Source organism: Catharus ustulatus, chromosome 17 (genome assembly GCF_009819885.2).
Source record: "Catharus ustulatus isolate bCatUst1 chromosome 17, bCatUst1.pri.v2, whole genome shotgun sequence".
NCBI lineage: Eukaryota > Metazoa > Chordata > Aves > Passeriformes > Turdidae > Catharus > Catharus ustulatus.
In genome coordinates this window covers 6,300,677-6,312,699 of record NC_046237.1, presented here as the reverse complement: position 1 = coordinate 6,312,699, position 12,023 = coordinate 6,300,677, and the positions used below count along the sequence as shown (strand labels likewise).

The window sequence follows — 12,023 nt, the reverse complement described above, 5'->3', positions numbered from 1 at the left end:
AAACATCTCACAGTACAAGTGAGAACTGCACTGAGATGAAAGCAGTTTGGTAATGTTTGGTGAGTTCTGGCCAAATTCAGCCTTGATATAATTCCACTAAAACAGTTACCACTGCACCTGTTTGTCTGAGCAAGCAGCTCATTTTCACGGACATGAGGATTACACATGGACATTTGCATTGAGGAGAGGGAACTGCTGAAAAGACTGAAAAAGATCCCATTGATATTTGCTAGACAGAAAACTTGATCTTCCCCCAAAATAATAATTTCTCAATGCAAATAAGAAGTTAATTGATTTGGAAGAAAGCCAGTTAAAGAAATTCTTTGCAGTGGGTAAATTTACTGTGCATAATGTGCCAGGTTTTTACCTGTATAAACAGAAATGGATAATTTCAAACTCTGCTAATACTGCTCTGAATTTTGCATCTGAATTAACACTTCAGTGCCACTGCGTGTCTGTGAGTAATTTGGAGTGTTAGTTGGGAGAGAGGCTGTTGCTTTGTCCCGTGGAGGCACAACAAGCAGTGCCCTCCTCACCTGCTGCCTCCAACTGACTCCAGGTCCTTTTCCGGGGGCGGGGGGATTTTCTGATCCCGGTAGAGTTGACCAGATCGTTGGGAGAGGATCCTCCATGACCGACAAGGATCGGACCAAAGGGCCGGCCGAAGGGGAGCTGCCTGAAGACCCCAGCATGATGGGCAGGCTTGGAAAAGTTGAAAAACAGGTATCTTGGGTCAGGAAGGGGTTCTTACCAGAGGGTCTTGTGTGCATTGTGTTGTTTTTCCTTGGCTTTTTCCCTCAGTGGGACGTTTCTTTTTAGTTAAAAAAAAAGTGAGAGCCCAGAATGCTTTGAAAAAGAAGCAAGGTGGATGTTATGAAAGGGCACTAAATGCCTTGGAAGCCTGAGTGCTACTTTCAAACCAGGCACTTTGAGTCTAGTTTATTGAGTTTGTCAAAGGCCTGGATTGTTTTTGAAAACAGTGCATTGGTTTCTTTGCCACCATGCTGGACACATTTCAAATGAGTCCCTGACCCTGGCTGTTGGAGCTGCTGGCCTTGCTGAAGATTTAAAATCTTCCTAGAGCATAAGGCTCAGAAATCCTGATGGCCTTCTGAGCCCAGAAGCAAAGTGCAGGAAGGAGCTGGAAGAAAAAAGTGTGCTCCAGCTTTTCTAGGAGTTGGTGCTTGTCATAAAGATTAAAGGAGCATAAGGAAAATCCTGTAACAAGGGAAACCCTGTAAAAAGGAGAATCCAACCCTTCAGAACAGGACAATTAAATATTCACTAAAAGTTGTTGCTGTGGGTGAGTGTAGGCAGAGGTGATCTACGAAGCCCAGCCCCACACTTGTGCCCCGATGGAAGCTGCTCATACTCTGGTTGTTAATGTGCATGTAGTACTGGAACTGTGGTGTTTTTGCAGGTTCAGTCCATGGAGAAGAAGCTGGACTTCCTGGTGAACATTTACATGCAGCGCATGGGCATCCCCCCAACGGAGACAGAGGCTTACTTTGGGTCCAAAGAACCAGACCCGGCCCCTCCCTACCACAGCCCCGAAGACAGCAGGGAGCACATCGACAAGAACGGCTGCATCATCAAGATCATCAGGTCCACCAGCTCCATGGGTCAGAAGAACTTCTCCGCCCCACCAGCCCCAAGCAACGCGTGCCCGCCCTCCACGTCGTGCCAGCGGCAGAGCCACGGCTCCTCTCCCATCGGGGAGCCCGGCTCGCTGGTGCGGATCCCGCCGCCGCCCTCCCACGAGCGCTCCCTGTCCGCCTACAGCGGCGGGCACCGCGCCAGCGCCGAGTACCTGCGCAACGAAGACATTACAGCCAAACACCACGAGAGTGCCATGAGAGACAGCGACACGTCCATCTCCATCCCCTCGGTGGACCACGAGGAACTGGAGCGCTCTTTCAGCGGCTTTAGCATCTCCCAGTCCAAAGAGAATTTGGACATCCTTAACAACGGTTGCTATGCAGCCGTGGCCAAAATCAGACCCTACATTGCAGAAGGGGAGTCAGACACCGACTCTGACCTCTGCACGCCCTGCGGTCCCCCCCCGAGGTCGGCCACGGGCGAGGGACCCTTCAGTGACATGGGCTGGTCGACCCCCCGGCAGTGAAGCCTCCCTGCAGCCGCCGAGCCACGTCCAAGCGCCGGCAGCTCCGGCTGTCCACGTGTGGAACTTCTCAAGGAGATTGACAGCTAAGGCTTTCCTCTTTCTAGGACACCCTTAGCTGGCAGACACTTTCTTGCAGCTTGCTCTGGGGGGAACGAGCAGGTCCGAGCCTGCATTTGTGGAAGAGGTCACGGTGATGAGCGAACTGGAGCCGTGAAGTCCAGATTTCTTTCATACTCTCTTTCTAAGATCATTAGGTGAAACTTCCATGGCGCAGACTAGGCAATTTGCATTTCTTGGGAATCTTCAGAAGCGCAGGGCAGGAATAAATCGCCCAGCCAGGGCTTTTGTAGATCACATTAACTGGTGGCTGACAAGTGTTAGGTGGGAATTGCTGTGTCATGGCAGTTGATGATCACACCTTTAGGTGTTTTGGAGTCACAGACAGAATACCTGTCTGTTTCTGGCTTAGGTTTCAGGGCACTTGTAATAATGAGGGGTTGTTACTCTGTGGTCCCTCATTAGCTGTCAGGAAGGTGACATAATTCTGATATAATACATGGAAATGTTGTGTAGGGCCCTGGAGGAGAGGGATGGTGGCTGGGATATTTGCATGGGCAGAAGACATGACCTGAAGTGGGACTTGCTAGGGAAGTTTGGAAATGATCCTGTCTTAGGAAAAACTCAGAAATATGAGCTTGAGTGCAAGAAGAGGGGCAATCCAGAGGGAAAAGAAATGAGACAGAGAAGGAGGATGAGACACTATGGAGATGGAATTTTATATTTAAAACCATGTATTATATTTAATTATCTCTCCTGCTGACAAGGGACTTGGGGGTGCTTTGAAAGCAAAGACAAACCAAAGGCAACCCCTCTGGAGGGCTGCCATGATCCCAAGCCAACAGAGCTGTTGGGGAGGCACAGCCACCAGGCAGAGGGAGAGGGTGGCTGTGCAGGATGCTGTGGTCCCTGCCTTGCTGTGAGTTAAGAGCTGAGCTCCATCCTCTGGAAGCCCTGTTGGTCAGAGTGGGCACTTTTCTTACAGTTTGCATTGTGCCTGAACACTTTTGCACAAACTATGCCCGTGAAAATCTTTCCTTTCTTCTTCTGCCCTGCCAAGAATCTCACCCCCACGTACTCGGGACATCCTTTGGTTTGTTTGGATCCCTCAAGCTGAGTTAAGAGGCACTGCTTTGTTTCTTCATGGTCTTTCAGAAGCCTCTTGCCCGTGCTTGCCCATGAGTTTTGCCAATCCCAGTCTGCCCCGTTTTGTTGTTGTGGAAGCACTTCCACTTGGAAAGGTCATTGTGTCATTGCCAGGAACCTCAGCAGCTCCTTCAGCTGGGGGAAGGCGAGGGGAAAAGTGACGCTCAAAGTTTCTTTTGGGACCAAAACAAAGCCACAAAGTGATCCTTTACATGGATAAGTTGGTAGGGGGTTTTATTTGCAAGGTGGTGGGTCAGGAGAAGTTTGGTTTGGGATCTGTTTCCAGGGCTGGGACACCATGGCTGGCATTGTGCCTCTGAACCTTGCTGTGCATCCACAGCCCAAATCCCACGAGTGTTTTCTGCTGTGATTTCAAACCCTGTCTTTCCACATTTTCCCTGTGTCATATCAAGAGCCTGTTAAGGATATTTAGGTGACAACTTCATTTCTGTGTGGCCTTTGAGAGGTTGAACGTTGATTTGCTTGGGGTGAAGGGAGACTCACAGCCTTTTTCTCTCCTCCTGTTTGCTTGACCAGACACAGCAACCAGGGAAGACCCAGGATAATTCCGGCCTTAGGCAAGATGTGGGTCCAGTCTGACAACTTGCAGACGGGAAATAAAACCATTCTTTTGCTATTGCCCAGGGCCAGCACACAGGTTTTATCATGGAATGAGGAAGGGGGAAGTATCTTCACAACTTTTCCTGCCATTTTTCACCATTCAGGAGGGGAAAACCCTGTTCTTAGGGAGAAACTGGGCTTCCAGCCATGACAGTTCCTTTTTTCCCCTCTTGAGCCATGTCTTTGTTAACTTCTGCAGTTTTTCCCTCTCTGTTTGTGCTCCAAAACTCCTTCTGGCTCCAGATTTCTTTGTGCAGAGTTAACACAGCAGTGCCCTTGACTTCCACACAGAGACAACTTTAAAAGCCAAATGGCTGTAAATCATGCAGATTTGCTTCTGGTGTGTTCCAAAATGAGATCCTTTCTGCTAGAACAAGAAGTGTCAGCAGGTCCTAAATCAAATGTGGTGGCCTGGGCATTCTACAGACCACAAGAATGGAAATTGCATTTGGTGAGGCAAAAGTCAACATTGCTCCAGCCAGCTGCTCACTGCAAATTTTGTCCAAGTCAGAGATAACAAAAATTTATGCTCTTATTTGTTTGCAATTGCTTTTCAAGGCCTGCTGGAAATTTGGCACAGAGGGTATGATAAGAGGCAGGAATGCCAGATGAGGATGAGGATAAGGAGGATGTCATGCAGTCCTATTGCAGCACAGGTACATGACTGGTCTGTAGGCACAGAATCACAGAATCATTGATTTACAGCATCACAGAATGCTTTGGGTGGAAAAGGACCTTAAAACTCATCTTCAGGGGTTGCATAGGAAAAATTGAGTTTTTCCTCTTCAGCTTCCTGCACTGGAATCTATAAAGATCTTTTGACTTGTATCTTGAAATGTTGGATTTGTCCTGTAATCAGTAATTGCAGAAAACTGGTTTTACACATTTACACATTTTTACACATTTCACATAGAATTCACATAAAACTTTTTTTGAAGGTATGAGATATATTTTTCTGTGGCATCATATCAAAGAAATTCTGACACACCTCCATGCACAACCATGCCATAAACCATCACTTCTCATTCATCCAGGCAAAACCCTATGGAATTTGGGGTTAACTTACACTAGAATTAGCTACAAATAATGCTCATCATTTCCATGAAATTATTTAGGCCTGCATTAACAATGACAGGTCCTGCTTGTTGCTTATTGACGTAAACAATTTAATTCTTCTCCTAAATCATAGTCCAGTACTCTCTTAAATTCTTCCCTTCTAATCACTCAGCTCCCCCATGTCTGTACCACACATTCCTGGTGGTGATCTCCCACAAGAAGTCTTGACCACCAGACTACAAGAAAATGAAATAAATCAGTTTTGGGTTGCTGATAAGGCAGTCCTGATGACAAAGACCTTTAAAAGGGTGGACAGGCAAACTCTGTCCCTCTGCTGAGCCTCTCTTGGGCTACTCTTTGCTCCCCTCTTCCTCCCAAATCTTATTCCATATTTTTTGGAGGACAGAAACAAGCTCTAAGCAATGCCAAGTGCGGACAGAGGAGTCCAAAGAGAGTTGAAGATGTGAAAGCCAAATTTCCAGCAGACCATGCTGAGCTGCTCCAGGGCTGCCCATGCCCACAGCTGGTTCTGTGCCCAGAGCCAGGTTCCAGGTGTGTCTGTACTGAGAGTGGAGCCATCACCAGAGCCTGAGCTCTGCTCTCCAAGAAACTTCTGGGCTTTTTTCCCCCATAATCTGGGTCTAGGTCTGGAAAGAAATCCTGCAGTTGGCCCACCCATGGGATGGAGCAATGCCTGGGGCTGGGACGTGAAGCCACAGTAAATTTTTGGGTCCTTCAGGTCCAAGAGTGAGTTCAGGTGGTCTGAGGAGTTCTCTGAACAGATGTGGCTGGAGTTGCCTTTCATAATGTGACCCCGAGACAGAGGAACAGCCATAAGTCAGATTTCCCAATATTTGGGAAGGGACTTTAATGTTACCCAAGTGCAGATTTTGTATGTGAATTTCCTTGTTGACCCGTTTTCTTAACAACAATTTTTAAAGCAAAAAAATGTCAAGGAGCTTACCAAAACCAAACCTCTCATCCAGCTCAGAAAGCCATTCTGTTTCTTTAGACAGACTATGTGATAGATCAGATTTTCTAAAAATGCATTTTGTTTCAATGCTGCTTAACAGGTCCAAATAAATTTTGCAGGGTCATTGCTATTTACAGATAAATAGGTATATTTTTACATTTTTAATTGATTTTTAAAATTTTAAATGAAGTGAATTTTTAGTAAAAGTTTGTATAATCTACCTGAGAAGCCTCAGATATGAATGCTCCCCTTCCAAATAATTGCCCAAGAGAAAAGAAAAACACCTTCACTCATACTTTTCCCAAGAGGGAGCTACTGGAAACCTCATTTTCCTGATAGACCACTGTGGTCACAGCAAATTATTGCTAAGACAAAAATATAAGTATTAAAAGAGAAACTGAAATTCCTTAGGAATTTACCCAAAGCTGTCCCATACAAAGACCCTTAGCATTGAGTATTTTATTATGAATATTAAAAAGCCCAGGAGCAAGATAAGGATTTCTGTTTCTCCATCAGGCTGAGCGAGCCCTGAGCCTCCAACCCTTTCTTCCCCACCCACAGCTGCATGTCCACATCCTCTCCATCCTCTCTCCATCCCGGCTCAGCCTCTTCTGTTCTCATCAGCTTCCTATTCCTGAGCCAGAAACAAGGAAATCAGATACAAAAGCTCCTTCAGCTGCAGGTAGCATTGAGGAGGAGGCTGTGGGGAGGGCTGGGGGCAGCAGCCCCTCCCAGCCCTGCTGCTCAGAGGTGTAAAAGCAAACTCTTGCTTTTAGCACACAAACACCCCGACTTTTCTGCCTCCCAGAGCAAAACCTGCTCAGAGCAGGGGTGTGGGTTCGCTGTTTTTTTAACAATAACAATAGGGTGGGTTTTTAATAATAAGGATAATAATACTGCATAGGAATCTTCTTTAGTATATCTTAGTGTTTGATGCCCCAGTGACACAATACTGCTTGCCTTACCTTAGTGTCTAGAGGGAGAGGGGTCACACACCTTTTGATACACTATTAATCATGCTTTGGATTTAGGTAGCAGCAGGGTCCTTTTTAACTTATGAATGTGCTTTCTGGACTATCTCACTGACTGTACTCTCAATTTTGCCTGCTACTGCATGCAGCCTGAGATGAGTAGACAGCAATATGCTCCAGCTGTATCTGCACTCCCAGATTGCTGTAGTACCTGACAAGGTAACATTGCCAAAAGCATCGCCCTGGCTGTGCTCCCAGTGAGCCACAGGGTGCTGCGGTGCTTCTGTAGGTAACACTGATATACCAAGTGTCTTTCATGCTGCAACTGGACATCACCCCATCCCTCTGACACAGCATGCACAGACTCCATTTCTGCTGCTTGTGACTGTGGGGTAAAAAGCCATGTTTGTACCTGTGGTTCCTTCAAACGTGTGAATGGGGAGGAAAAATTATGAATATTGTTGGCTGTGTGTCACAACCTCCTTTCCATCCTGAAAAAGAGCATCCCAGATAGTCCTTTCTGTGGGTTTGGAGGAGCAGGCAGTGCCAAGGATGGAGGCCTGGTCTTCATTTCAAAGATGCCATTTGAATCCATGTGGGACCTGCCCTATGTTCTGCTTCAGTTCCCATAGATTCTCCCCCTGCAGCCAGCCCTGAGGTGCCATGTGCTTTAGTGCCTGCAGCAAAACTCGAGCCTCGGGGGAGAGTGTGACTGCCAGACCTTGGAAACCACTCTTGGGAAATTCCACCCACCCCTCGACAGCCTCGGTGGTCTCGGGCACCCTGCAGCTGTGCCATAACCATTCCTCATGGGAGCATCTCTCACTCTCCTTGCAGAGTGGCACTGAGCTACATTTTCATCTCCATAAATATTTTGCCAGTGTTCTCCCCCCTGCAATACCAGTCTGTCGTGAGGCCTTCAGGGTTTGCCCTTTTGCTGCTGTTTGCAGTTTCTCACATCTCTTGGCACTGCTGCCATGACCTAGTTTGACCCTGGCCCCATATCCTCCCCTTCCTCACCCAGACTATTTACCAGGGAAGCTGTAATGCCAGAACTCTGCTCTGAGACTTGGCCTGGCATCACCAGATGCCCAGAGAGCCTTTATGTTTTGTTATCATGACAGTTTTGCTTTTAATTGGCAATTTATTTGCTTCCTCATTGAGCCACCGTGGCCTCAACACATCCCTGGTTTGTTCTGCTGAAGCTTTTCCTTTCAGGGATGGGGTCTGTGCTGTCTCTCTGTGCCCTGTGAGGGTTTTTCCCCGTGGCTTTAGCTGATTGAAGCTGGACAAGGATGAGGGTCTGGCTCAGGTTTTCTTGTCCAGGTGAACATCTCCAAGAAGAGCTCACAGCTCTACCAGTGTAGATGTTTTTGCTCCCTGAAGCAAGAGCTGTTTTCCAGACCTTTGTCCCCTTTGGCAACACACAGATGTGGCTGTGCATGCCAAGCTCCAGCTCGGTCATGGGGAGAACTGGAGAGCAGCTGGTCCAGGCTGTGCTGTTTCCAAAGCTGCCAGTGAGCCTGGAAGCATCCTGCCCTCTGCTAACTCCTGTAAATACAGCTGCAGGTGAATTGTTCAAGCATTTGTTTGCTCAGTTTTGAGAAACCTGAGCTCACCACAAGGCTTCCCAAAGCTCAGTGCCAAGCCCAGGCTGGATTTCACCTGCAGCTATGCCTATAAGTTTAGGGCAGGGTTAATGATTTCAGGTAGAAGCCATGCCAGAACCTCCAGTTCGGATGGTTCTGACCCAAAACAAGGCTGAATGTCACACTGCCAGCAAAGCCTCTGCTGGAATTTCAGCTCCATTTGACACTGATGACTGTGGACCTGGGGAGATGCTCTCTCCTTCCCACGCCACACAAGAAAAGGTCAGCACAAACCTTGCAAGCCACAATGGGAAAATACCTCTTTATTTCAACATGCCATGGGCACCTCCCATTAAAGCAGCAGCATTTCACAGAAATCCCTTAAACGTGACTGAACATGGCCATGAACTAGAGCTTTCCATTTGCAGTGATGCTCCTGAAAAGGATTGATCACAGAGGTGGATGTGGAGGTCTCAGTTCTTTAGCATCTCCACAGACACCGTGGTCAGCCTTGCTGAGAACTTGAGGACAAGTCATCAAGGCTGGTGACAGGTCTTTTCTGTCCTGTGGTTCTTCACACTGGTCCAGCATCTTCCCTGGAGCTGGAGTTACCCCATGCTCCTGTCAGCATGCAGGATGGAGACCTTTCTTTGATGGTTACTCTTTCCTCCCCCACTAAACACCTAAAATTTGAAGTTTCTTCACTTTTTCTCAAAAAAATTCACGCACAGTGTAGAGTACCTGAGACTTTCAGGAACACCAAGGCAAAATAAGACATAGCTAATAAATGACAGAGATTTTGTTATTTTAAATCAAGAGCAGATTTTAAACATAGTTGCAGTTGCTGCGTGGTGTATCAAATGCTTTAGGAGATTCAATAAATTATTCTTATAAATGTTTTATTCTTTTATCAGTAATTCATATAGGTGGGTGCCACTGTTCTTATACAGCAACAACGCTGCACACACTAAACTTATATTCCTGTTTCTCCAATATAGACACTGTATTTATAAAATTTATCTTGCTTGGTGTCACTTTGGCACATTATCCACATGCACTGCACACGAATTGCACATTACATGCCATGTGCTGATAGGTATCTCTACATGTAATCAACATTTGTGCGTTGAACTGACACCAAAGTGTCACCTGGTTTGTGATGTGACTCAACATAACTGGGAAAAGGGAAAAAAATGAACATCCTGTTTTGTTAAGAAATTCACTGCATTTGAATGCTTCTTTAAACAGATTTTATCAGGAAGCTAAAATACAAGATTGCCTCTGTGATGTTAATTAAAAAATACCTGAACAAAACAAACACACAGCCCATAAATACTTACCAGCTACTGTATTCCTATATATTCTTCATTGCTATTCATCTGAACTGTAAATTCTGTACAGATTGAATGAAGCTCACAGTTTATCTTTGTCATAACATGCAAGATAAGAGGACAACACAACTTTGGCTGCAGAAGTGTGTGCATGTGGTTGGAGTACATGCACCCACGTGTGGCTGTAAGTGCATGTGGGTCTGAACACGTGTGCACACGTGTTCTCTACCAAAACAGTAAAAACAAAACCAAATTACTTTTTTCAATGATTTGTTTCGGTCAAAAAGGAAGATTTGCAGAGGGGATTGGTGTGTGACTGCCATCCCAAGGAGAAATGCCACTTGTGAAGGCAGCACAGGCCGTGCAGCAGAGCGATGCAGTTCTTGGAGTGATAATTTCCTTGGCTTCCTTTCAAACAAACAAATATAACAGAGTAGCCAGTGCCAACTTCAAGTCCAAAAAAGCCCATTCCTAAGATGTGTGGCCAAACAGTTGTCCTGTGCCTTTGGAGATCCAAGGGCAAAGTCTTCACCTGCTGTGCCAGGGTGTCCCAGGGAGCGGTGCTGGCTCAGGGCAGTGCCAGGGTCTCCCACAAAGCTGCTACCCAAGCAGAGGATCCCAGTGCCCCATGGGTCTTATCTTTGCCTAGATTTAAAAAGCCCCTAGGTAAGAGATGTTTAAGAAAAGAAACATTAAAAGCCCATCTTTGATCTTAGAGTTATGGAAGAAAGGACCATATTATAACCAAGAAGTCTGATTTTTCAAGCAGGTCAGCCCACAGACACCAATACCCCCTATGCAGAGATTTCACCAGCCTCACCAAATGAATCATCCTCTAAGAATGAATTCTGCCAATGTTTTCACAGATACAAGATTTATATTGGGTAGAGCTTACCCTTCAGTGTTTAATCTGAATAAACAAAGGCATGAAGAGCTAACTTTCCTGGTTTAATACTGCTGGATGCCTTGAATAAATACTAATCAAATTTTTGCATTGGCCTGAAATCCACCTCTGGGTCCAAAGTTCTCATCTGTAAGAGCTGCTTCAGCCCCAGATAGGTCACTGAGCAAAGGGCACATCCATTGCCAGAGTGCTTCCCTGGGATACCTTGACACTACCATGGTTTGTTACAGCATCTGGCTCATTTGGCCCTCCCTGGGCTGGAAATGGTTCGTGGTTTTGTCCTGACAGTGAGAGCTGAGAGGTGAATTTCCCAGCGGGACGAGCATGGGAAGTTTGGTTGTCCTTTAGAAAGCAAAGACAGCTGCTGCTTTGCTTCCTTTCATTTGCTCTGTTGCCTTGGCTTTCTTGCACTTTCGTTTCATCTCCAAAGAATCTCTCATAATGCCTTTGGTACTTATGTACAATTTGAAAACATTTTGTATGTATGGAATGAAACACACTTTTCTCTTGTAAAATAGCAATCAGATTTTCTTTTCTCTCTTTTTTTTTTTTCTCCTTTCTTTTTTCTTCTGTTGGCGAATGTGTAATTTCCTCTGTACATTTCAATCATGACTTTGTGCAATGTACATTTTATAGGGACAGGTGCCAAGGGAATGACCTGTATTTTTCCTAAGGGACTGGCTAGAAGCCGACAGACACAGTCATACATGGTTTTACATGAGCACCGTGGAAAAGCGACGTAGCCCAGACTTTTACACTGAAGCATTGAGCGTGGGTCAGCTTGTACCTTCACAGGAATGACTGTGGCAGCTGCAAAACTCTTCATGTGTGGTGTGAAAACCAACAGTGATGGTTGCAACCAGAAGGGAAATGGAGGAAAATTAAATAATCACAATCATTAATTTAAGCCTCGAAGCATCAGAATGGAAAATTTGCATTCAGTAAAAATACCAGAGATTTAACCTTCATGAGATGAAATACACATTTATTTTTCTTTGCACTTCTTCTGTTCTCTTTGTTTATTTCTGGGGATTTCTTGGTACTTTGGGGACATATTTAATGGCTGATGAAGAGAAGAGGAATGGGGACCTGACTTCCTGACATTAAACCTCCACACACTTCTATTTCCAATGCTAGAATATATTTTTCCTTCTAAAGCATAAAATCAAGCTCATAAATCTCAAATGCCCTTAGTTACAAGGACACTGCCCCTTCAGAGCCCTTTAACAATATTGACTCTCTTAGGGTTC

The 12,023-nt window shown here is 45.8% G+C and overlaps 1 protein-coding gene across 11 annotated transcripts in view; it reads left to right on the top strand.

Annotated features, from left to right (window-relative positions):
* KCNQ2 (potassium voltage-gated channel subfamily Q member 2) overlaps positions 1-11,773 on the top strand; it is a 73,378-nt gene extending 61,605 nt beyond the window's left edge. For all 11 annotated transcript variants that reach the window (XM_033074948.1, XM_033074940.1, XM_033074943.1 and 8 more), the window contains 2 exons: positions 600-723; positions 1,421-11,773. In XM_033074948.1, the coding sequence (XP_032930839.1) occupies positions 600-723; positions 1,421-2,125 (829 nt within the window). In that variant the 3' untranslated portion in view covers positions 2,126-11,773. The remainder of the gene's footprint in view (positions 1-599; positions 724-1,420) is intronic.
* Positions 11,774-12,023: the final 250 nt, after the last annotated feature.